At 43.7% G+C, this 22,874-nt stretch overlaps 1 protein-coding gene across 24 annotated transcripts in view; it reads left to right on the top strand.

Moving 5' to 3' along the window:
* Positions 1-22,874, top strand: part of Rbfox1 (RNA binding fox-1 homolog 1) — a 1,523,799-nt gene that overhangs the window by 1,174,483 nt on the left and 326,442 nt on the right. The window contains exon 1 of one of the 24 annotated variants that reach the window (XM_057774176.1): positions 16,083-16,323. The exons of 20 other annotated variants lie outside the window; for them this stretch is intronic. In XM_057774176.1, the coding sequence (XP_057630159.1) occupies positions 16,237-16,323 (87 nt within the window). In that variant the 5' untranslated portion in view covers positions 16,083-16,236. Of the gene's footprint in view, positions 1-16,082; positions 16,324-22,874 lie in introns of those variants that run through there. 3 more of the 24 variants (XM_057774150.1, XM_057774165.1, XM_057774166.1) reach the window with 3 other exon arrangements.

The raw sequence follows: 22,874 nt of genomic DNA, 5'->3' as shown, positions 1-22,874 counted from the left end.
GTGGACATATTGCTAGTAGATGACATCAAAGGTCATAGTGATAGTGGAATGATGTCTTCTTAATAGGAGTCTGAAATTAGGATCAAGAGGCTTGTGGTAGTAACGGTGGCTACAGGAGAGGGACAGGTGTTGCTGTAGGTAACAGTGAGCACAGGGATGCTACAGCACAGTAGAAGGAGTTCACCCATAAGCCCCTGGGTGCCATTTTCCCTTTAGCACATGTTTCTCATCTGTAAACAGGAACTGGGTGCTTATGCCCAGTCACTGTGAGGATGCGCTGAGTTCATATTTGCAAAACAAGTCCTAATACTGGCTGCTCTCCACAAACCCATGAGCACAGTGTGTGTTGGTTAAACAAAGTGCTGCTGGCACATAGTACAGCCTCAAAGGCAGAAAAGACACCTCGTGGCTTCCATCAGCTTCTCCTCTTTTCATCCTGCTTTTCAGAGCAGGCAGGAAGGGCCACCTGCCTCTTCCCTCCACCAGTCCCACCTCCGTCTCCTCTGTGTTCTGTGCAGAACAGGTGTGTGGCACTCCAGAGCTCTGGCAGAGTGTAACATGAAAAAAGCTCCGAGTCATTATAAAAATAACACCAAGGCTGCTCCGCAAGGCAGGCAGATGAACACGCTGCTAGCCAGCAAGATAAAAAGATCCAGCAAATGTTGGGTCCCAGTAGGAGGAGACACACATATGGAGACCACTATACTCAAAACTGGACGATAGGCTGGCCATTCCAGAGCAAGGTCTTCCTTCCTTCCTTCTTTCCTTCCTTCCTTCCTCCCTCCCTCCCTCCCTCCCTCCCTCCCTCCCTCCCTTCCTTCCTTCCTTCCTTCCTTCCTTCCTTCATTCCTCTCCCTCCCCTCTCTTTACTTCTTTCTTTCTGTTTTTTTTTTTTTCCTAATTTTAAATCCTTTAGTTCCTTTTTAGCCCTTTGTTCTATTTTGGTCCTAAAAGCACATTCATCTTTGAGGCAAGCTATGGAATCTCCGGGGAGGTAAGATCTATGTGGTAATCCTGGAACAAATGTCTGCCTTTTGGAATCTGTGAATTCCCAGCTTCACCTCCAAGCCATTAGTTGAGGGAGATGAAGGAGGCCTATCCTGGAATGCTGACATGTTGTGTTCAGGCCTGTGATGTCTGGGTATGCAGGACCATTGGTATCTACGCCAACTTGTGTGCTTCCCAGTGTCTGTAGAAGGGACAGGCAATCCCCCATGCCAGGCATGATTTGAGAAGATTTGGGCAGAGGGGAGTCTGTTTCCTATCAGTGTTTCTATGCCTGGGGACAAATAGAGCAGAGATTGTGCCATCTGCTTGACGTAGCTCCAAAGCGCTGGCACTTCTCTGGAAGGATATTTTGGAACTCCTTCACTGCCCACAGAGGCTTTCTGTGGATTTAGAGGTTTCAGGGTGATGTTTCTTTGTTATGTGGGAACCTGAACCTATCACACATCTTCAGAGTGTAAGGTGCCCAGAAGAAGGGAGGGACAACTGGGAATTAGACAGTGTGGCCTTGATGATTAGAGTTGTCATTTGTGTAGCCTTGAGGGAAATTACTGGAATTCCAAAGCTCTCATCTGTAGGATGGGGCCCCTCTGAGGACTGATGAGGTCATGGAATTGTTATAAAGATCGAGCCAAAGTCTCGCAGTGATGAGAATTGTATTCAGTGCATAATGAGTTCTGTTTAAGTATTTGAGCCTGATGTGTAGGTGACTCAGGTCTGGACCCCAAGTGCTCAGTTGGAGGAAGCAGAATGATTCTGAGTTCAGTACCAGCTTGAACTATATAACAAAGAGTCATCACAAAAGAACCGCAAAGTTTGCTTTCTACAAATGAGCAAGGGCTAGAGCGATGGCTCAGTGTGTAAGGTGCTTGAGAACCAGAGTGAGATCCTTGCAGCACACCTTAAAGAACCAGGCATGGTGGTGCACGCTTGTAATCCTAGATCCACAAAGGTGGAGATGCACAGATCCCTGGGCTTACCGGCCAGCAGTCTAGCCTGGTCAAGAGAATGTCGGGCTGCCAAAACAAGGCAGCGGGTGCCTGAGGAAGGACGGTCAAGGTTGACCTTTGACATTTGCACACTGCACACATATATGTATACACACCTACATACACAACTGTACACACATAGATAAATGATAGATACAGAAAAAATAAATGATAAATGATAAAAAAAATAGGGTAGGATAAGTAAATATGTAGGTAAATAGATAAGATAGATAGATAGATAGATAGATAGATAGATAGATAGATAGATAGAGACAGAAAGAAGATAGATAGATAGATAGATAGAAGATAGATAGATAGATAGATAGATAGATAGATAGATAGATAGATAGATAGATAGATAGGTAGATAGATAGACGGACAAGCTAAAGGCCTAACTTCCCCTTTTTGCATGTATAAGTAGGTATCTCATATTTTCTAGCTATTTTTAGAATATTCTGAAATGTGTTAGTTGTAAGAGCAGGAGTCCAAATCAAATCAAAGTAAGCAAAAATTAGGCCTTGTTGACTCAGGAAAGATTATAATGTGAGCAGTCACTTAAATGTCTGATATTCCACCTAGGTTGTGACCAGACAGGGCCATGCACAGAACGTTGATCCTTCTAACTAAACTGATATGCAGGCAGTGATAAATGCATTATGAAACTATTTAGGGAATGCTTCACCTTGGAATCTTGTGAGGAAAGTATGATCATCCTCAGTTTATAAAAGAACTAACTGAGTTTCCGAGAGATTAGTAACTTGCCTAGAGCAACACAGACAGGAACTCTTAGAGTCAGAACTTGACATTGGCTCTAGCCTAAGTTCACAGTCAATACAAACATAATACACTGCTGTTAGGATAAGAAATTAAGGTTTTTTATTAGTAAATTAAGGATCTTAAGAGGGAAACACACACGCACACACACACATATATGACAAATCTTGTGACTTTGAGTGAGTTACATAACCTTTCCTTGCTCAGCGTTCCTCCCTATCAGTTGCATGGTGGGGTTAATAATAGGATTTAGCTTATAGAGTTGTTATTAAGATTAAACGAGTTAATAAACAAGGAGGTTAGAAGGTGCCTGGCAAATAAGAAATAGTCTGTGGCTTGTTAGAAATGATCTAAAAATAGATTGTAATGTAAGAGCCACAGAGGAAATGAGGTCACTCGGGGTGGTTCTGCTTATGATGTCTCCAGTGTGTCCCAGAGGACACTGCTAATCTGGGAAGTTGGAATCCCACCTGTCAGAGGCTCTTGCTTGCCACCAGCTGCCTGGCCACGACACTGAGGAGAAAACACCCAGCAGCAGCAGCAGCAGCTCTCCAGCCAATCTTCAATGAAGCCTGAGCCGGTCTGGAGCAGCTCTGGGGTCCTGTCTTTTATGTCCTGTCCTGAGTCCATATTGCATGCACAGATTGTGAACACAAGTGTATGCTCCTCCTCTTACTTTTCCCTCAGTCTGCTGAGTGAATGTCCTTTGATGCTTGCCCCTTCTCTCTGTTTTGATAGTATTACTTTCCAGCCAGAAGCTGAAAGGGGCCTTTCAGCAGCAGAAGGCATATACTGGCCCCTCCCCACAGTGCTGTTGTTTTAGTTTTGCTTTCTGTTGCCCTGATAAAACAACCTGAGAAGCACAAGTTAAAGAAGGAAGGGTTTGTTTGGTTTGCATTCACTTCTCTGGAGCACTGAAGGCAGCAGGAACTTGAAGCAGCTAGTCATGTCCACAATCAGGAGCAGAGAAAGAATGGATTCATGCATGATTGGGCTCAGCGAATTTCTGCTCTAACTAAACCTAGAGAATAGAGCCACTCCCCTCAGACCGAATCTTCCCATATGACTTAACATAATGAAGACAACTTCTCAGACATGCTCACAGGCCAACCTGGTCTAGGCAGTCCTTCCTTGAAAATCCCCACCAAGGCAACTCTAGAGTATAGCAAGTTGACAATTAAAATTAACCATCCCAGCTTTCTTGCAACCTTGAACTCCTACCCCTGCCAAGGTGTGGATGAGTCTTCTGAGTAGAAGGTTTGAGTCCTCAGAGACAAGGAGCTGGCAAGCACACCAGCCTGGTTTCACATAAGGATGGTCACCTGGCTTGTTCATGTGAGCCTCAATTAGAGCGTCTCATTTTACACACACCCAGCCTTTCTAAAAGCCATAATACAAAATCTCACATCAATTCCGAACCCACAGGTTCTGGAGTCCACAGGTGAATCTCAGTGGGGACATCACACCCATACAGTGAATGACATGAAGGTTTCCTGAGTGATTCGTCACTTTCCGGGATAAAGATGAAATTATCCAAGTGATCCATGCATCTGAGAATCAATGCTTCAGCCCCGGGGAAGAAGTTACTATAATTAAGGAAAAATAATCAAGGACTATCTAGCTCTGGGGATGAACACGGAGCTGCAACATCTTTTAGGGAGATCTGAAGCAGGGCTATCCAAGAGTTTTGCTCCTCTGAGCCATACTGAGGAGGGGGTGATGATTCGTGCCAACCCGCAAGCCTCAGGTTTCAAGTACACTTAGATATTTACTTCATGTGACGTGTGACACAGCCATCATTTAAAACATTTGTGCTCGAGGACCATGTGATTGAGTCACAAAACAATAATAACTGCAAAAAGCCAAATCTTACACTTTAAGTAGGTTCCCAATTTTGTGGGTGACTGCATTCATAGTGATCATCAGCTGTGTGATCCCACTGGACAAGCACAAGAAGATGCCTTCCTTGGGTGTCATTCTGGTCCTCTCTCTCCCCCTTCTCCTTCCAGGATAATGCTTTCCTGTTGTTCTCTAGGATTAGCTTCTTAGTCAGGTGCAGTGAACCCCCTCCTGCTAGACAGGTTATTTCCAGCTTTAGAAGAGTCAGCAAAATGGTAAAGGTCACCTTGTCCGCACACCTGGAGGTCCTTGGCTCACTTTCGCTTTGGTATTCTGTTAACATGCATTTACCATCAGAGTGGCTGAGATTGGAAAGGAGGGTTGACAATGGAGAGGCCATCCAGGTTAGGCTTAGCCCAAGCTAACAATATGTTAATATGGCAAAACTGACCTTCCTGGTTGTTAGCAGTGAGGTGTTGTCTATCAGTTTTAGGTCAGGGTCCAGCTCTGACATAGGCTGTTCATGTGTCCTGTCACATCCCCTTTCATTGTCGTGGGTTTCTTGATAGACATGCAGTTAAAATGGAAGATCTACCTCAACGAAATGGGGGAGATAAGCTGAGAAAAAGATGGGCATGGATTTGGGTAGGATCCGAAAAGCATCGACTAAATATTAGTGACTAAGCTAGTGGTTATGGAGACTGAAAAGTTGGAGAATGAGACAATGAAGTGAAAGAAAAAAGTTAGCACCTGACAAGTTGTTAACCCTTAAGTGAACAAAGTTGGTAGAGGAGTTGATATGGGGTAGGTGGGAGGAAAGATATGCACATAGGTAGATGGTATGGGGGGGATGGATGGGCAGATGCGTGGCTGAGTAAGCAGTTGAGTGGGTGAGTGGTCACTGGGTGAGATGATAGTAGGTGGGTGGGGACAGAAAGAGAGACTGATGGATAGATAGGTATGTGAATGGCTATGGAGTAGGACTGGATAATGGATGGATGGATGGATGGATGGATGGATGGATGGATGGACGGACAGACAAATAGATTACTGAACTGAGGAATGGATGGCACGTTGGTTTTTAGATCTTTTTGAAAAGTCTGTATTAAACAAGATAAAGCAGTTTTTCTCTCTTGTGAGACTTCTCAAATATTCGTGAACACTAAATCTAGAATCTCAGAAAGAGAGGAGGAAGAAAGAAGGAGACAGAAAGGAGAGAGAGAGAGAGAGAGAGAGAGGGAGGGAGGGAGAGAGAGAGAGGGGAATGATAAATCTTCAAATGTACTATCTTGGCCATCCATCATATGGACCGAGAGCATCCAAACATCCAATGAGTCGGCCATGCAGCGTGCCATTTTGGAAACTTCACACCAGCTCCCCGGTGTGGAGCTCAGAGCAGAAAGCAGTGTACACCAAGTCCAGGCGGCTCAGCCCATTCAGCAGCAGCATGAGGATGAGACAGAGATGCTTCCCTCCCAGAGCGGGAGTATGGAGCTATTTGGAGCATTCTCTGTGCCCAGCTCCTTCAGACACGTGCACTACAGAAGGCAGGGGATGTGGGGAGGGCACCAGGGAACAAGCAAGGAGCAGCTGATTATTCAATCCATATTTGGAGAGTCCTCGGGGAGTATTTGTTTGCCTCAAGCAAGGTCAACTAATTCCCCAACCCAGTTGCCATTCATCCCCAGACAGGTCAGAGGTCAGTTCCTGAAGCATTGTTGAACTCAGCAGAGATGGTGCACAGGGCTGATTTTCTTAGATTTGCTCATTCAGCCAGTCAGTCTGGCTTTCCGAGGAGGAGAATTAGGTCAAGAAGCACTTAATGAACCAAGCGAAGCTCAGTGTCGTCTGCACTGCTGGGGGCTCCGGCTTCTAACAATGGTCGGTGGTGTCCACATGGACAGACCCACCGGAAGGTTCATTGTGCATCTTCCTAGCCATTTTGGGAGATGGGGCAGTGCTGCTGGGGAGAGTAACACATTGTCCCAGATTCTTTGGTTTGCTCCTGTTTTGAAGGCACCTTTGATTTAAAAAACTCTCACATCAACCTATCGTTCATGTGATATGTCATCGCTTGGTTTAAAAGCTCTCTGCTATGCACAGAAGACATATACACACCCTTTGTTAATATGTGTATTTTAATTTTTCATCTTGGAGAGGGAAGGAAGTAGCACGTGGAGTGGGAAAGCATGGGGTTGAGCGCGTAAGCACACTTTTTAGCCAGTTAGTAGTGGGGAAGTGAGGATATTGGGATCACTCATTTAGTGGGCCAAACCAGTTGCTGCTTGTTCTATTGTGACTATGACAGCTACCACCAGGCAGGGGTACGGCCATGTTCCAGTTCTCCAGCTAGACACTATAAAATATGGTTTTTATTTAAACCATAGACTAAGGCTGGGGAGTGATTCAGTCAGTAAAGTGCTTGCTTCATAAGCGTGGGGACCTGAATTTGAATTCATAGAATGTACTTAAGAAACTACATTATGGTACATATCTGTAGTTCCAGGGATGACAAGAAGGGTGACAGAGGCAGGAGGATTTGTGGCATTTACAAGCCAGCTAGCCTGGCTTACATGATGAAGTTCCAGGCCACTGAGAGATAGACCTTGCCTTAAGCAAAAGGGGAGAGGTACCCATGGACAAACATTCAAGGTTCTTCTCTGGTGTCCATACCTGCCATGCATATCTGCATACATACACACACACACACACACACACTAAATTCTGTACCACTCTATAAGTTAGAATTACTAACTGTTGTAGGAGGCCGTTTGTTCATTTTTTGGCTGCCCAGACTCTGAAATAATCACTCAGAAACTATATCACTTCAATTACTGCTTGGCCAACAGCTTAACCATATTTTTAGCTAGCTCTTACATCTTAATTTAACTCATTTTTATTAATCTGTGTATTGCCACGTGGCTGTGACTTACGGCAAGGTTTCGGATCATCTGTTCCCGGCTGTGGCTGCATGGCCTCTCACTGACTCCACCTCCTTTTTCCCAGCATTCAGTTCAGTTTTCCCCACCTAGCTGTACTCTACCCTATCACAGGCCAGGGCAAATTTCCTTATTAACCAATGCTTTTCACAGCATACAGAGGGGAATCCCACATCAACTAACCGCAGTCTCACATCATAGATTTTCAATCTGTTGGACACAGAGTTTGAATAACGGGTAACACTGTGTGTTCCATGAGGTGACCAAGTATGATGAGGAGTGCTAGGCAGTGTGAGACGCGATAGCAAGGCACTGAGAACAGCTAGTGTGTTGGGTATATGGGGAAGCCTTCTGCAGTCAAGTGTTCATTTCTCCTACAAAAAGAGCTGGATTCAATTCTCAGCACTCACCTCAGCCAGCCCCCAACCTACTGTATCTCCAGTTCTAGGGGATGCAGTTCCTTCTGGCCTTTGCAAGTATGCGTGTGTAGCATGCATATGGTATAGATGATCTCATGTAGACACATAAATAAATACTAAAGTAACTAACACTCATACTGAACTTGGCATTGATGGGAGACCTTTCCATGTATAAACTCACTTACGTATCTAAATTGAAAACTATCCTGTGAGGTAACTCTTCTGCCTAGACTGGGCCTCCACAAAAGATGCTATTACAATGGGGACAGTTGCAGCCGAAGGAAGGGTGGGTTGGGGGCCTAGTGTGTGCTGCCCATGGTCTGCGGAGGCTTTTTCTATGAAGTGCTTCCCTCCCTAGTATTTTATTTAAAGGTTCTGTGACTCGGGTGTTATGCTACTGTCCCTCCTGGAACCCATCTCCTCTTTTCTGGGAATTAACTAGTCAGTCGTTATGTCCTTGGCAGTCACGAACGTAAGCATTACGTAACAAGACAAAAATTTGAGTTTGAGGACTATACGGCTTTTCCAAGCAGCCGTGTTACCTTTACCAGATGGAACTGGAACAGTATCCAGTGGTGAGTCACATTTATTTCTCTTGGTTCCAGCTGCTCTCTGGGCATGATCCTTCTTGATGAGCTGGCAGGTAGAGATAGCTGCTTCTTGATAATCGACAGGGCACGTAGCCATAGGGAAATAAAGCAGGAAACTCAAACAGGAGAGAAGGAAGGGCAGACAAAAGGAAGCATCCCTGAAAATCCCAACCATATGTTTCCTACCTTGGGATAAATCTACTACCCTGTGTGGGGATCCCAGCTGAAGAGATTGCAGAATTGGGAAGCAGGGCCGCTGTCCAGAAGCCCCCACAAACATGTCCAAACTTTTCACACTGTGACAAAAAGGCACCTGCAAAGTTTGTGCCAGAAAACTGGGTCATCAAGCTGCAAAGAAGTCACTGGGCTAGGGATGTGACTCAGTTGACAAAGTGATTACTTAGCATACACAAACTCTGGATTCAATTTCCAGTGTCAGATGAATGGTGCGTGAGGTGACCATGTGTGCCTACAATGCCAGCACTTGGAAGGTAGAGAGAAAAATCAGGGATTCAGCGTTATCCTCAGATACACGGTGATTTTAGGGCCAGCCTGTGTTACATGAGACCCTGTCTCAATAAAAAAATCAAACTCTCTTTTAAAAAAGTTTATGACTTTGTGTTGGGCCACATCCATAGATGTCCAGAGTCACAGGACAGACAGACCTCCTTGCACTTAGCTGCTTGCAGAGGGACAGGCACATCTGTCATGACGGCCTGTGAAGAATAAGTAGATGATTGGGTAGGCCTAAGTGTAGGGTGTTTCTGGGACACTGAGGACATGGGTCTCCCATGAGGATTGGAGATGAGAAGGTACCTTGCAGAGACATGTTACAGACATTCCAAAGAAGGCAACAAAAATAAATTATTGCTTTTGAAGACATTTTAAATGCCAGAAGCACCCACATGCCACATATCATGCCACCACCTTAGCACACCTGTGAGAAGGTATGGGTACTCTGTGTTACTGCCATGGAGATGGGGGTTCCAGACAGAGGTTCATCCTGGAGCAGACAGACGATGGAAAGGCTAACAGGGTGAGCATATGATGCCAGCTTTCCACCTTTAAATCATGCTTTCTCTGCTGAGCCATGATGTCCCCTGCATCCCCTGAGATGACTTGGGAGCTACAGATAATGCTTCAGTTTCCTGGGAGACAGCCTCCCCATCTTGCTTAAACATGTTCACGTGACTATTATGTAAAGTGTTATAGGAAATTTCATTTCTCTAGTCATGATTTTGTTTTCCTTCCCCCTCCTTTTTTTGAGATGGGATTTCCTATATCCCATCCTGACCAAGGACAGTCTTAAACTTGTGAACCTCCTGCCCCTACCTCTTGAATGTTAGAATTACAGGTATGTAGCACTGTCGCTAGTATTTGCTATGGTAGCGGTGCATGGGATCAAACTTTGTACATAGTAGTCATACTCTCTAACCACTGACCACAGTTTCACACCCTATCCAATCACCATTTGGCTCACTCTCCCCCACCTTTTAACTCTGTCTTCTTGGTGGGACAGCCACACACCCCGTGGAGTCAAGATGCAATGTGACAACATTTGGAACAATGTGTAGCAATAAAATAATAATTTCAGAAAATGAAGGGCAATGAATTCTACATGTGGTGGCACAGAAGGTTTTACAGGAAATATGGTCTTCTACTTAGGCCAACAAAGTTGACTGGGAGGGAGGAGAGGATGAAATAGGAGGGTATTTCTCTGTAGTTCGCAAGTTTAGAAGGGAATTTGAATCGTGGGAGTGTTCAGCAAAGGCAATTAGTTGGTGAAGTTTGCACAGAAAAGAAAAGAGAGAAAAAGAAAAAAGAAGTGTTTTGTTAGAAAGAACAGTGGATATCGGAAGTTGAACATGGCCAAGTACGAAAAGAATGTCACTCCCAACTTTGAGTGAGAGCGTACAAATCTTCGGTTGCCCAACTTTGCTTGGGAAGGGACGGTATAATTCAGCCATCTGTGGGAATCCACGAGGCAAGACACATGTGACCAGTCTCTAAACAACGAGGAAAACCGTTCCCAGCAACAGGACTGAAGAGGTTGAGCAGCATTCCAGGAAAACTGCTGTTCCGTGGGGTTTAGGTGATTCGCCCATGAAGCCTGAGACTTGGCTGCCTTGGGGAAGCTGTCCAGAGGTGTGGGGAAGCCTCCTGTAGACGCATTCTCCCTCAGGGGAGACACTGCTCCTTCCAACGTCTGAGCCATGGCTGGGACGATGACAGGCAGCCCATTGAGCCTAAATCTAGACCTCTCAATAAGCACCGTACACCTGCATTTACACACATATCTAACTTCACATATTATCCCTTTCACAGTGTCCACATGGCATCATAATTCCTTCTCTTGACTGAACATAGTTTCTTGGGGATATCTTCTAGTCACCACAATCCTTAAGACATGAATGACCTGTCCCTCAGCTTACACTTGACATCCTGTGCTCTCCTTGCGTGTGGATGTTTGTAACTCAGGTGGGGTTTTGGCAGCAGAAGAGGCTGATGTTGATCCTTAAGGTCTTGGAAAAGAGCCACAGCAGCTAACAACCAGAGAATTGATTTAACCTGGGGGTGGGGGTTAGCAGCTAATCATCATGGAAGGGAGAAAGCAATGGATGAGGTTTCTAGGAGAAAGGGTAAGATCCAAGTATCACTTGCTAGGCACAAGTATATCTTTGCTAGACATCGCGGACACAGGAAGATCAGATAGCCATGAGAAAAAGAAAAAAAATGATTTTAGAAGCAGAAAGGACCATAGGAACCTTTGGATGTGTAGATATCAAGGCCTGGCTTCTCTAGTAAATTGTATACCAAGAGTCAGCAAATACTGGATCCCAACCAGTCAGCACGTTATTTTATATTTGTATCACTTATCTCATCCATCTAAGATTGCTTTTTCTACCTTAAAGTTTCTTTCTTTTCTTTTCTTTTCTTTTTTTTTTCTCTTCTCTTTTCCATAAGACAGTTTCTTCATGTAGCCTTGGCTGTCCTGGAACCTGCTTTGTAGACCAGACTGACATAAAACTCAGACATCCACTTGCCTCCTCTTGCTGAGTACTGTGATTACAAGTGTGCACCTCTGTACCTAGCCTTGCTCCCCCCACCACCATTTTCTTTATTTTGAAATAGGATCGCTCTCTTCCCCCTCTCTCTCCATCTGCCTCCTTCCTCTTCCCACTTTTTCCTCTTCTGCTCCTTGAACATGACCTTGAAATTATAATCCTCCCGAACTAGTTTCCCCATTCCTGAAGTTACAGGTGGGCACCACCATGGCCATCATGCCTTGCCCATTTAACACTTGTAAGTTGCTGAAAGAATTTAAGGTAGCAAAACATTCCATGCACCATGAAAACCTTAAGTTATATACATTTCAATACCTATTAATTAGGTTGTATTGAAACCCGACCACAGTCATTCATTTACACTTCTCAGTGGATGTCTTCATGTGCTAAAATAGCCAGGTGTTGAATGACTGCAACTGAGAAAACAAGATACACCACAGCAAAAACATGTATTCATTATATTTTATAGTTGATATTCAGGGAGGCTTAGGACAGTCAACACTATGAGGACCTTCATTTTGAGTGCAAGGTATTTGGGGCAGTTTTCTGTGCTTCTAGCCACAATTGGCACCACCTCTTCCTGTATCTTATTATTTCTTTGCCTGTTTTCATAATTATGCTCCCCAAATATATCATGAGCTTCATATTGCATGTTGGATAAATAACACGTACCACAAGGTGTCTATACCAGCCCCTGGAGAATGTGGAACTTCATAAAATGTAGCACAACTTTTAATAAATGAACCAAAAAGGAAAAAAAATCATAGATTATTATAAAGTGTATTCTGCTTGGGAAAATAAAGCAGTTGTTAGGCAAAAAAAAAAAAACAAACCTTTCATTTAATCCATTTAAATAGTCATTCATCATTCATCCACATTCTTAGTAGTCGGTGTTGGGCTTAGAGCATGCAGTGATTGTGATCATACAAGACAGTAATATATAAATGGAGCTAGAATCAGAGGAAATGGGATTCACTGTGGTCAGGTCTGGGGTGGTCATGATAGACAAGAATTGTATGTGCAACCCACAGAGGCTGGCAGGTGGTTAGTGCTGGACCTTTCATTTGATGCTAATTTTCCTAGCCAGGAAACTAAAGAGAATCCAAAAAAAACAAAAACAAAAACAAAAACAAACAAACAAACAAAAAAAAACCTAGCCTTTTGTTTTAGACAGAAGAAGGAAGAGACTAAATAGACAAAGCAAACATTTATATCACTGTTTCTTTAAAAATGGAGAAAGAAAATATCTATGTACAATCTGTAGGTATAGGTCACTATGTCCATATATGACAAATTTCCATTTCAGTTTAACTTGAACCATCAGATTCTTCAATAAAATTGTGTGTATACTTATGTGTGACCTGTAGGATGAGCCACTCCATTTGTTTATTTATTTTGTTTTATTTGGAGATGAATTTGCCTGCATATATGTGCATCATGTGCATGTTTGGGCTACCGAGGCCAGAAGAGGCCCTCAGATCCTCTTTAAAGGAAACTGGGAATCATTGTGAGCCGCTCTGCAGGTGCAGAGAACCCCCCCTGGGTCTTCTGTGGAACAAGTGTTCTGAACTGCTGAGCAATCTCTCCAGCACCAGTTTTGCTAGTCTGTTACATTTATGCAACTCTCCAGTTTCGCAAGCACCCCCACAAGTTTGCCCTTAGTCGCTTCTACACCTGCGAAACCAAGATGCAAATATGTCAGTGTCTCTCCTTAACCACTAAGTTGTGTGTCCTGCCTCCCACTGCCACAGCCTCTGAACTGTATAGCATCAAAGAGCCAAAATTCAGTGTGCCTGGGACCTTCCCTCAGCACTGAGGAGTGCCTCTAGTCCATGACTGCCAAAGGGAAGTCAACTAGAAAATATACCCATCTCCTGGCCATGTGTCTGTCCTTGCTGGTAACTTCTCAGAAATGTGGTTGTGAAAGTCATGGTCAGAAGCTAAAGTTAGAATGGGTATCAGGCAGTGGCATAGGATGGGTCAGTGTGCAGCTGTTCCAGGAGCATCAGGATTGCACAACACGGCCACTCCAATGCATGAGAATCAATTACAGAGAAACCTTGTCAAGATGGCCAAAAACCCAGCCTTAAATAATTGAATTCTCTGCCAAACCCTGTCTGCTGTCGTTATCTAGAAATGTAATTATGTAGCTAAATCAAGCAACTAAAATTAGTGTAGTGTAAAAACACCTTGGCCATCTAAAAGTGGAAGAATTGGCATTGGGCTTAGAGAAAGCCAATAGTTGAGTATGTGTGGTGCTGTTTGGAGCTCTCGTGATCATCATTTTGACAAAAATCTATATTGTGCATCCTGTTTAGAGAGAGAAGTGGTTTGTGGCAAGGGGATGTCTGATTTGAAGGTGACTTTGTGTGTGTGTACATGTGCGCGCGCACGCACACACACATCCCAAAGTCAATGTCTGGTAACTTCCTTTTTTATTTTTGAGACACTGTCTCTCACTGCATATGGATCTCACACATTCATCAAGACCAGGGTCATGAGTTCCAGGGATCCTCCTGCCTATGCCTCCTGAGTGTTAGCACTATAGGCTTGCGCTACTATGCTTGTATAGGTCTTGGGTGTCTGAACACAAGTCTTCACACTTACTCAGCAATCAGTTCACCCTTTGTGTTATCTGCCAACCCCTTTGACGCGATTTTCAGTTGTCTGCAGCCCTCATTTCATTAGAACTTCATGTTACTATGCAGAGCACTAAATATGCACACATCTTTTTTGGTATAAAAATTGGAAAAATGACAGTTTATCATCTGAGCCTTCAAGTCTGAAGTCAAAGATGGGTCAATACCAACCGTGAAGGGAAGAGCAGAAACCATGGCAACCGGTTACCTCTATTGCACACCACAGGAAGTTGACAAGACTTCACGTCACTGTTAAACGCCCAAATGGAACTGGAGTCTAGGAGGCAAATGAAGTTGTTCAAGATTGTGCAGCCAGGAAAAGGATACCCCAGTCACCACAATTCAACTTCACTGAATCCCATAGCAACTGCTGTACCAAGTAATGCCTCTTCAGCTCCCAGTTTGGGGATTTCTTAACATCTTTTTTCAGTTTTGAAAGAGGGGTGCCATCTTTCTTTAATATTGTATATATTCATGTGTCACAGTTAGAAGACAAACATACCAGCAATGTGAAATCCCTTACAGATGAAATTGCACTAGCAAGCCTGCACCTGCTCTGTAGCCCCTGTATAGTTGTGACTGCTACCTGACACATTTCTAGATTGCACATCACAGTTCAATGTCACCTCACTAGTGCAAGTGTTTGAGGTGTTTCAAACTCAACACTGCCTCCTACAGGTTGCGAAGCAGCTGCCTAGAGTGAGCCTGGATTCCCTTTGGTTTCCACTTTGTTTCCTGGGTCTGAGATTAGGCCCTGCTTCAGAGATGTGGAAATGACAGGCCATAACCCACAAAATAAATTTACTCAGATTTCAGCTGCTATTATTTTGTTACTTATGAATTGCCCCTTCTCACTGAAGTCTGGCGTAGAAGAGAGGAAAAGTGAATGAATGTTTTCTTATATCGTCATCATCATCATCATCATCAATATTTTGAGATAGTCTCATGTAGCCCATGCTGGCCTTGAGCTTGCTATGCAGCTAGGCTGATTTTCCTGTATTCACATCTTAGTTCTAGAACTATAGATGTTTGCTCCCATACTTAGATTCTTCTTAAATAATTTTGATTCTGCCCACATGAGCCTGATAGATTTGAATGTTTCTGTTTTTTTTTTCCTTTTTACATATCTGGAGGGGGGTGTATAAGTGTACAAATGTATGTGTACTGGCCAGAGGGTGACTTCCAGATATCTTCCTTTATTGCTTTTGCTTTCTACTTATCTCTTGAGAGAGGGTCTCTCACTAAACCACTGAACCTGGAGTTTTCAGTTTGGCTATCATGACTAGCCAGTTGAGACCTGGGATGCTCCTATCCCCATTTTCCCAGTGCTGGAAATACAGACGTGTGCCCTATGACCCAGCTTCTTACATCAGTGCTGGAGATCCAAATTTGTGTCCTCATGCGTGTGTGGCGATACATAAGTTTACATGGCAAGCAGTTGCAACATAGAACTTAAATCTAGGGGCCGAGCTGATCGTTTAGGTGGGTGAAGAGCTAAGCTCTCTAAGCTGATTGTCATGTAACCGTATATATCCCCACTCCTTATTCTCTCTAAAAATTTCCTGTACACCCAGCCCCTTGCAGTTTGGCCCAGTTCCTCAGGACAAATGCCTCTATCCTCACCCGAATCCCCGTCACTCCATCTCCCTCTGTCTGAGAACTAAATTAATGGAGAGTATTTGGTTAGTCATGTTGGGCGAGCTGTTCCCAAAATAGCTCCTTCCATTTTGGTAGCTCCGACCCTGCAGCTGCCGCGTCCCTTCCTTGTCTGGGAAGAAAACTTTGACATGAAGAGTTGCTGATGCAGGTTTTCCTTCCTTTCCCCTCTCTGCCGCCTGTGGATGAGCACTTGGCTCCTGACAGAAGCGATTTGGTTCTCGTCTTTGTAGTTGAGAAGAAGTTGGGTCTATAGATTCCCCCCCTTAACTCTCTATTGATGTGTTCGGCCTTGGAGGGAAGAAAGCCTCCACTCAAAGCATGTTGGCGTCGCAAGGAGTCCTTCTGCATTCTTATGGAGTGCCCATGATTGTGCCTGCTGCCCCCTACTTCCCAGGACTGATGCAGGTAATTCATGGCCTTTGCCAGCAAGCAACTTAACTCCAGAATGCTCTGAGTAATAATTGGAATTTTTATGGTTGAGAAAGCAACACTTTTAATACAGGAAGGGGGGAAAAGCCCTCGTGTAGTCAGAGGGAAGACAGTAGGAAATCAAAAAGATGGATCACCTTAATCTGGCTATTGACATCTCTCATGGATGAATAAATGGTGTAGTTGAGCTGTATTTGCTTGTATTGATCTGGGTACTGTTTAACATTCATGCCTCTGCTTCGGGAGGTTGACCAGGGGGCAAAAGATTTGCTCTCTTCCCCAGCTTTCAGAGGGACTCTGTCTCCCAGAACAGATCATGAGACACAGTAACTTATCATGAGATGGCTTGCTTAAAGGCTTTAACCCAGAAGATAGAAGAACAGGAAATACAGAGTATGCTGGGGATACCCCACGTGGGTTGAGTGTTTGCAAAGAAGCCCACCAGCCCCTTCCAAACCTGAGAAGTGACCCGTGAGCAAGAGGGAACACTGAGAATGTTTCTTTAGGACATTCAGAGGCTATTCTGGAAATTGCATATCAATTGTTTGTCTTCTCGGTAGCAAGAGAGAAGGTGAGAGGCCCATTGTTTTGACTTCTAAGGCTTTTATTCTCTATACAGAGAGATTCACATGCTAGCAAAAAATAAGGACCTATTTCTTTGCCTTATTGTACCTCTGTGCTGTAATTCAAAACCATCGCTTCTGGGTGTATGCCTGCAATTCTCTGGAAAGCCAACCCACTCGTGGTAGAAGTGGGTCATTGTAGGAAGCAAGTGGCTATTTGTTGCTGGTTTTTTGAGAATAACCAGTCCTTGGTAATGAATTCTAAATCTCCTTTCTGTGGGAAAGGAAAATGAAATATATGCAGTACAACATGCCAGCTTTCCTCTTGTGGCCCCACCCCCAGTGCTGCATGTTTGAGAGTTCTACTAAACTATAATTCTGTAATTACAATTTCTGAGGGGTAGCCCGAACAGACACTATTCTCGTTCTGAGAATGTGACTGTTACCCTTTGCTAACTGTCAGAATCTGGGTGGTGGGATCTATTCGATGGCAGTCAGTCCAGATAGCTCTGGAACTGTCAGTTACCCTGCATGTGTGTTGTGTCGCTAGGCTTCTGTGTTGTGGGTAAATAGGTCTGGTAGAGAATGGCCCTAATGATGAGAAAGAGACTTTTCATCTGTGGCTGGATGAAATATGAAACCAGGGCCTTGACGGTAAAGCAGCGTAAAGTTCGTTTTGCTTCTGTTAGAAATTCGGGGTGAAGGTCAAAGGCTGGAGTTGTGTCTGCCCCTCTGCTCCCCCATCCAATAAATAATTACAAGCAAATCGCTCATTTCGCTTGGTGCTGATTGATGCTAAAATTGCTTTTGAAAGTTCTCATAAGTTCCTGTTATAGATGAAGTGCTGGCGCAGGAGAATAACGGCACCCACAGAAACGGGTGAATGTAATCAGGTTTAATGGACTCGAGAGCTCGTTGGGAATTAAATAACTATCGATTTGCTGGGATGTTTCTGTCATTACAAAATGCCACTCTGAACGTATTACCCCAATGATAGATGAGAAGATGCCAGAGCCAACTGCGAAGTTCGGAAGGCCCTATTTCTTCCTCTTTGGCAGAATGTTCCAGAAACATAACTGGTTAGTTTGGGAGGGAACAAGTTATTTTACTTGCAAATGTTGACCTGGTCTATTTTCATTTGTTTCCCAAAATGAAACTTCTGAACTCGTGACCTAGCAGTCATTCGGATGGTTTAGTGAGGAGCCTCTGATGAGCTGCTGGAACCCCCTTTATCCTTCCACACTCTTGCTCACAGAAAGCACTGAAAGTCTGTGTACACAAAGGTCCTAGCCCTGCTGCTGGTTGGTGCCAGCAGCACCATTTAGCTCAAAGAAACTAAAATCTCTCCCAATGCAATTATGTTTCCCAGGGAAGGATGAGGTGTGACACAAAAGGGTAGAAAATTCTAGCACCCACTCACCTTTTAGCTTATGCTTCTTTTGCCAGTTCCCTTGGCACTTGGCCTTGGAGAGTTTCACCCCAAGTCAAGAGTAAAGACCCTTCCACAGGAAAATGAGGTTTCTTTAGCAACTTTTTATTTATTTATTTATTTATTTATTTATTTATTTATTTTTATTTATTTATTTTTTTTTGGTTTTTCGAGACAGGGTTTCTCTGTGGCTTTGGAGCCTGTCCTGGAACTAGCTCTGTAGACCAGGCTGGTCTCGAACTCACAAAGATCCGCCTGCCTCTGCCTCCCGAGTGCTGGGATTAAAGGCGTGCGCCACCATCGCCCGGCCTTTAGCAACTTATTGATGTCACCAAGACTACAAAATGGTAAGGATATATATCCTTCCTTGCTAGGATCTTCTTGTGTTTGGAGATTTGGGAACGGCATCATGGCTATGTGGAAGGACCACTGGTTGGCTGTCTGAGCTACAGTCTTTCCAACTCCATGGCCAAAGATATACTTTTTTGTATTGTTCTCTGTGACAATTGAAATGCAGATCAGCATGGCCCAATTTTTGTTCAGGAATTTTATTAAAGGAAAAGTAATTTTCATATTCAGGTTTTAAGAGAGGGCCCGACTCACGCTGCAGATAGTGTATACAGGGTGTCCTCGCCATTCTAGTAAGGTCACTCCCATGACCTCTTATTTAATGCCAGAGTTAACACCGACCCCCGTCTTCACTCCTCAGTAGAGCCAGTGTCTACTGTATCGTTGTCCGCGAACCCACTGTTTTATGTCTAAAGCTACTGAGTATACAGACAAATAAGACAAATAGGGTTGTTTGGCTGTTGTTTTGTTTTCCTCATCTACGTACATGGATAATAATGGATCGGTTGTGGAGATTTGTGCTAAGCCAGGTGGAATTATTTCAGGGGTGGTAAGAAGTCAAAAGGATGCAAAAAAAAAAAAAAAACACAAAGTGTGCATCATAGACTATTATGGCACTTCATAGACGACTATGACTCACCCTCAGGATAGAACCCACTCTTGTTGGATTTGGATGAAGAACAAAGGCATCTTCCTTGGGCCTCTTCCTAGTCCTTCTTGAGTCACCACTGCTGTCAGATGAAGTCAAGTCCATTGTCACTGTCATTCTTGAGTCCAGGCCCTACCAGCTGGATTTGCTTACACCACTGTCCTTGCTCACACAACACCAAATTGTCAAATTAGAACATGGCTTCATAACTCATCTGTGTAGCTGTTCACTGTTTGAGTTTAGTTTTTCCTGGCTTTGTGGAACAAGTCTAGATCGGCAACCCTGTTGTACATACCTGCCTGCACGTATGACTAAGCAGCCTTCCTCTTATACAGAGTATCTCTTTTGAGATCCTTTCCAGACTCGAAGATGATGGCTTCTGAAATGATATCTTTCATTTGCCGGAAAATGAATGGAACTGGAGATTAAAAACAAAATATGAAGGAATCATAAAGATAAAAATGTGGCTCCTAGACGATATTTATATGTGTTGTATGTATATATGCATGCATACATGCATAAAATCATATATACATACATGTACTCATGAATATGGCATGAAAATAATAATGAAACTAGGGGAAAAGGAATACTAACAGAAGGAGAAGAAAAGGGAGTGTCGAGTGAGTAGATTTAATCAAAATGCATCACACACTTGAATGAAGGTGCCTGAAACCCATCAGCATATAGGATGATTCTATGCCAACACACAATATCACGCAATATTGGTTGTCTCTTAGTGCAGAAAAGCATGAATACAGTCTTTAAAGAAAATAGAGTACCAACCTAAGGTTTTCTTTCTTGGGTTCTTTGTTTTATTTAAAAAACAATTAAAATGGATTTAGAAGGCATCATCAGGACAACATTTAGTAGAGTTTGAAAGAAAGACAGCAGAGCAGGTAAGCTGCAAATCTGGGCAAACACTGGAGAGAGATGGAAAGAGGAAAAGGGAAAGTGGACAGTTCCAAAGGAGGACACTGGACTGGGGCTGGGTAAATACCAGTTGGCACTCACCAGTGAATTTGTCACACTGAGAGATCCCCTTCAGGAATTTTGCCATCTTCCTAGCTCTGTGAAATGTGATGGTGTTTGGATTCCAAAAGGAGATAACACAGGTCAAAGGAGGTAGGAGGGCCTCAGAAAAGAGTCTCCCTTACACCGAGTCTGTTTGTCCATGGAGAAATGAGTTCCATAACACCTTCCTGTGGCAAATGATCAATGGCCGAGTGCCTTTCACTCTGCCATATTTACCTCTGAAATAGTAATTTCTCCAAATGCTGATGACCTCCTTCACCTACATACTCCTCATAGCTCTGTGGTACCGAAAATTGCTGTGTCATGTCTCTCTGCTGTGTACACAAACCCTAGGCTCCGTGAATTCTGAAGGAGACATCAGCCTCCTTGTGTTGGCAGTGGCTTCTACCGGAATTCTCTATCCTTTCTGTGGTGCTACTGGAAATGACAGAAAGGTTGGGTTTTTCCAGTGGTGGGAGAAGAGCCTGCCTACCCTCTAGGAAAGGGTGGAGATCTTGCACATCATGTGCATATGTTTCTGATTGGTCTTAGAAAGGACTCCTTTAATTTCATGGTTGGGATAGCCATTTTCTCTTCTCTGTGGTATTTCTGCCCCATGATGTGATCTGCCTGTTTAGGGAGTCTGTTGGTTGGGAAAGACATCAGAGCGAATACCTGATATAAATGCTGGTGGTGTCATTTACTTGGTGGCCACTCCATCTTAGTCACTGAGTGACTTTTTTGTACTGCCAATGAGGCCATGTCAACAGTGAACTAAATTAAACAGTAAGAAAGGTGGCAAGGAGAATGTGGAGTCAAGCGAGGTCCAGATTGATAAATTAACTTTGGCATATACTAAGTGGGTGGCCTTGGGCTTGTCAGTTATCCACACCATGCCTCAGTTTTTCTCAGTTAGTGCATCAAACCTGGAAGATCAAACTGGCAGTATTCTCTTCTGCCTTTGGTATAGTTCATAATCTATTTTATTTATTGATTATCTGTAATGTGCAGGCCTGAGAACCAAGAGTAGGTGGTAAGGAAACAGAAGTATAAGGAGCATAGATTATATTATGTGAGGAAGAATGGATCTTATGTACACTGTCTCTCACACACATATATACACATATGTTGTATTCTAATGAGAGAAAGAGACATGTGTGTACTTAATGAGTACTCTTTTATCTGTAAGGAATAAAAGTCTACGTTTTATTTGTTTGAAGGAATAGTTTCTGGTTTTGTTGGATCCAGGAGCTCAGATAACAAACAGAGAGACTCTTTGCTGTCCACAGAGTTGCCTCCACTCAATCTCCCCTAATCTGCAGACACTGAGGTAAATGGATGCAATGTCTGTCTTTGGGGGTCAAATGGAAGGCCACCTTAAGGGTGACAAAGTTGGCCATTAAATCCAGCGGCATGTTATTGCCACACAGACACAAAGTTGCTTGGCAACACAATCAGATGTGCACCCTCCCCCATTTTAGAGTGTTTCTTCCTCATCTGTCCCCGCAGAAATTCCAGGGTTTGGCATCCCTGACTGTTGCTACAGTCTGTATTCATCCACATCTGAGCTGAGTGACCTGGGAATGCAGGACCTGCTAGGAAACTGTGAGCCAATGAATGCAGGATAGGCAAAGCCCAAATTCTCTGCATCAGCAAGAATAATAATGAAAGCTCTTACACTCGAACATGACCCTTCTCCCTGTATAGGGAGTGCTTCATTCCCAGGATAAAGAGGTGGGGTTGTGATCTGGAGACTAAGTAGCCCACACTCATGGGGCACATGTTCCATCATTTTAGCCCACCAGCTTCCATGTTAATGGTCAGATCCATCTGCTGTACCCAGCATCTTCTCACCTAGACAGGTGAGAGTGTATCTGTGGCCACCCCCACTCTTTTACACTAAGAATCTTATAATCTAGGCAAGTCAGGAAAACCCTAGGGCACCCACCACCCTAGCAATCCAGTTAAAATGATCTCAGAAGATGTAACTCTTACTCTTTATATTAGCCATGCTTAAATCAATATATAGTATTTGCCCAAAGATATATATGTCTAATATAGTAATATATCCAGGTGTAAATGCTATCCTCTGAAAGATATATTTGTGTATATATACTTGTGAATGTGTATGCAGGTGCATGCACCTATGTGGGTTAGAGATTATGTTCAGGTATCTCACTTGATCAGTCTCTACCTTGTTTTTGATCCGGGGGACCAAAGCTGGAGCTCTCAGTTCAGCTAGGCTGTTAACTAATAGGCTTCAGGGGTCCCCCTTTTACCATATCTCCACTCCAGTGCTGGTGATGGCCAGATTTCATGTGGGTGTTAGAGATCTGAATCCGAGATCTCATACTTACACAGAAGACTGTTTATTAACCAAGCTACCTCTCCAGCCTTTATCTGTGATAGTCTCAAGCATACACCCGACTCTATTCCTAACTACAGAAGGAAATCTCTACGTACAGGAAACAAAGAAAAACCTCTTAGTGAGAGAATCTGAAATATTCTAAATCTTCCATCATTC

The sequence above is a fragment of the Chionomys nivalis genome, chromosome 7, assembly GCF_950005125.1.
Source record: "Chionomys nivalis chromosome 7, mChiNiv1.1, whole genome shotgun sequence".
NCBI classification, from domain to species: domain Eukaryota; kingdom Metazoa; phylum Chordata; class Mammalia; order Rodentia; family Cricetidae; genus Chionomys; species Chionomys nivalis.
This window is presented reverse-complemented; position numbering and strand designations above follow the sequence as displayed.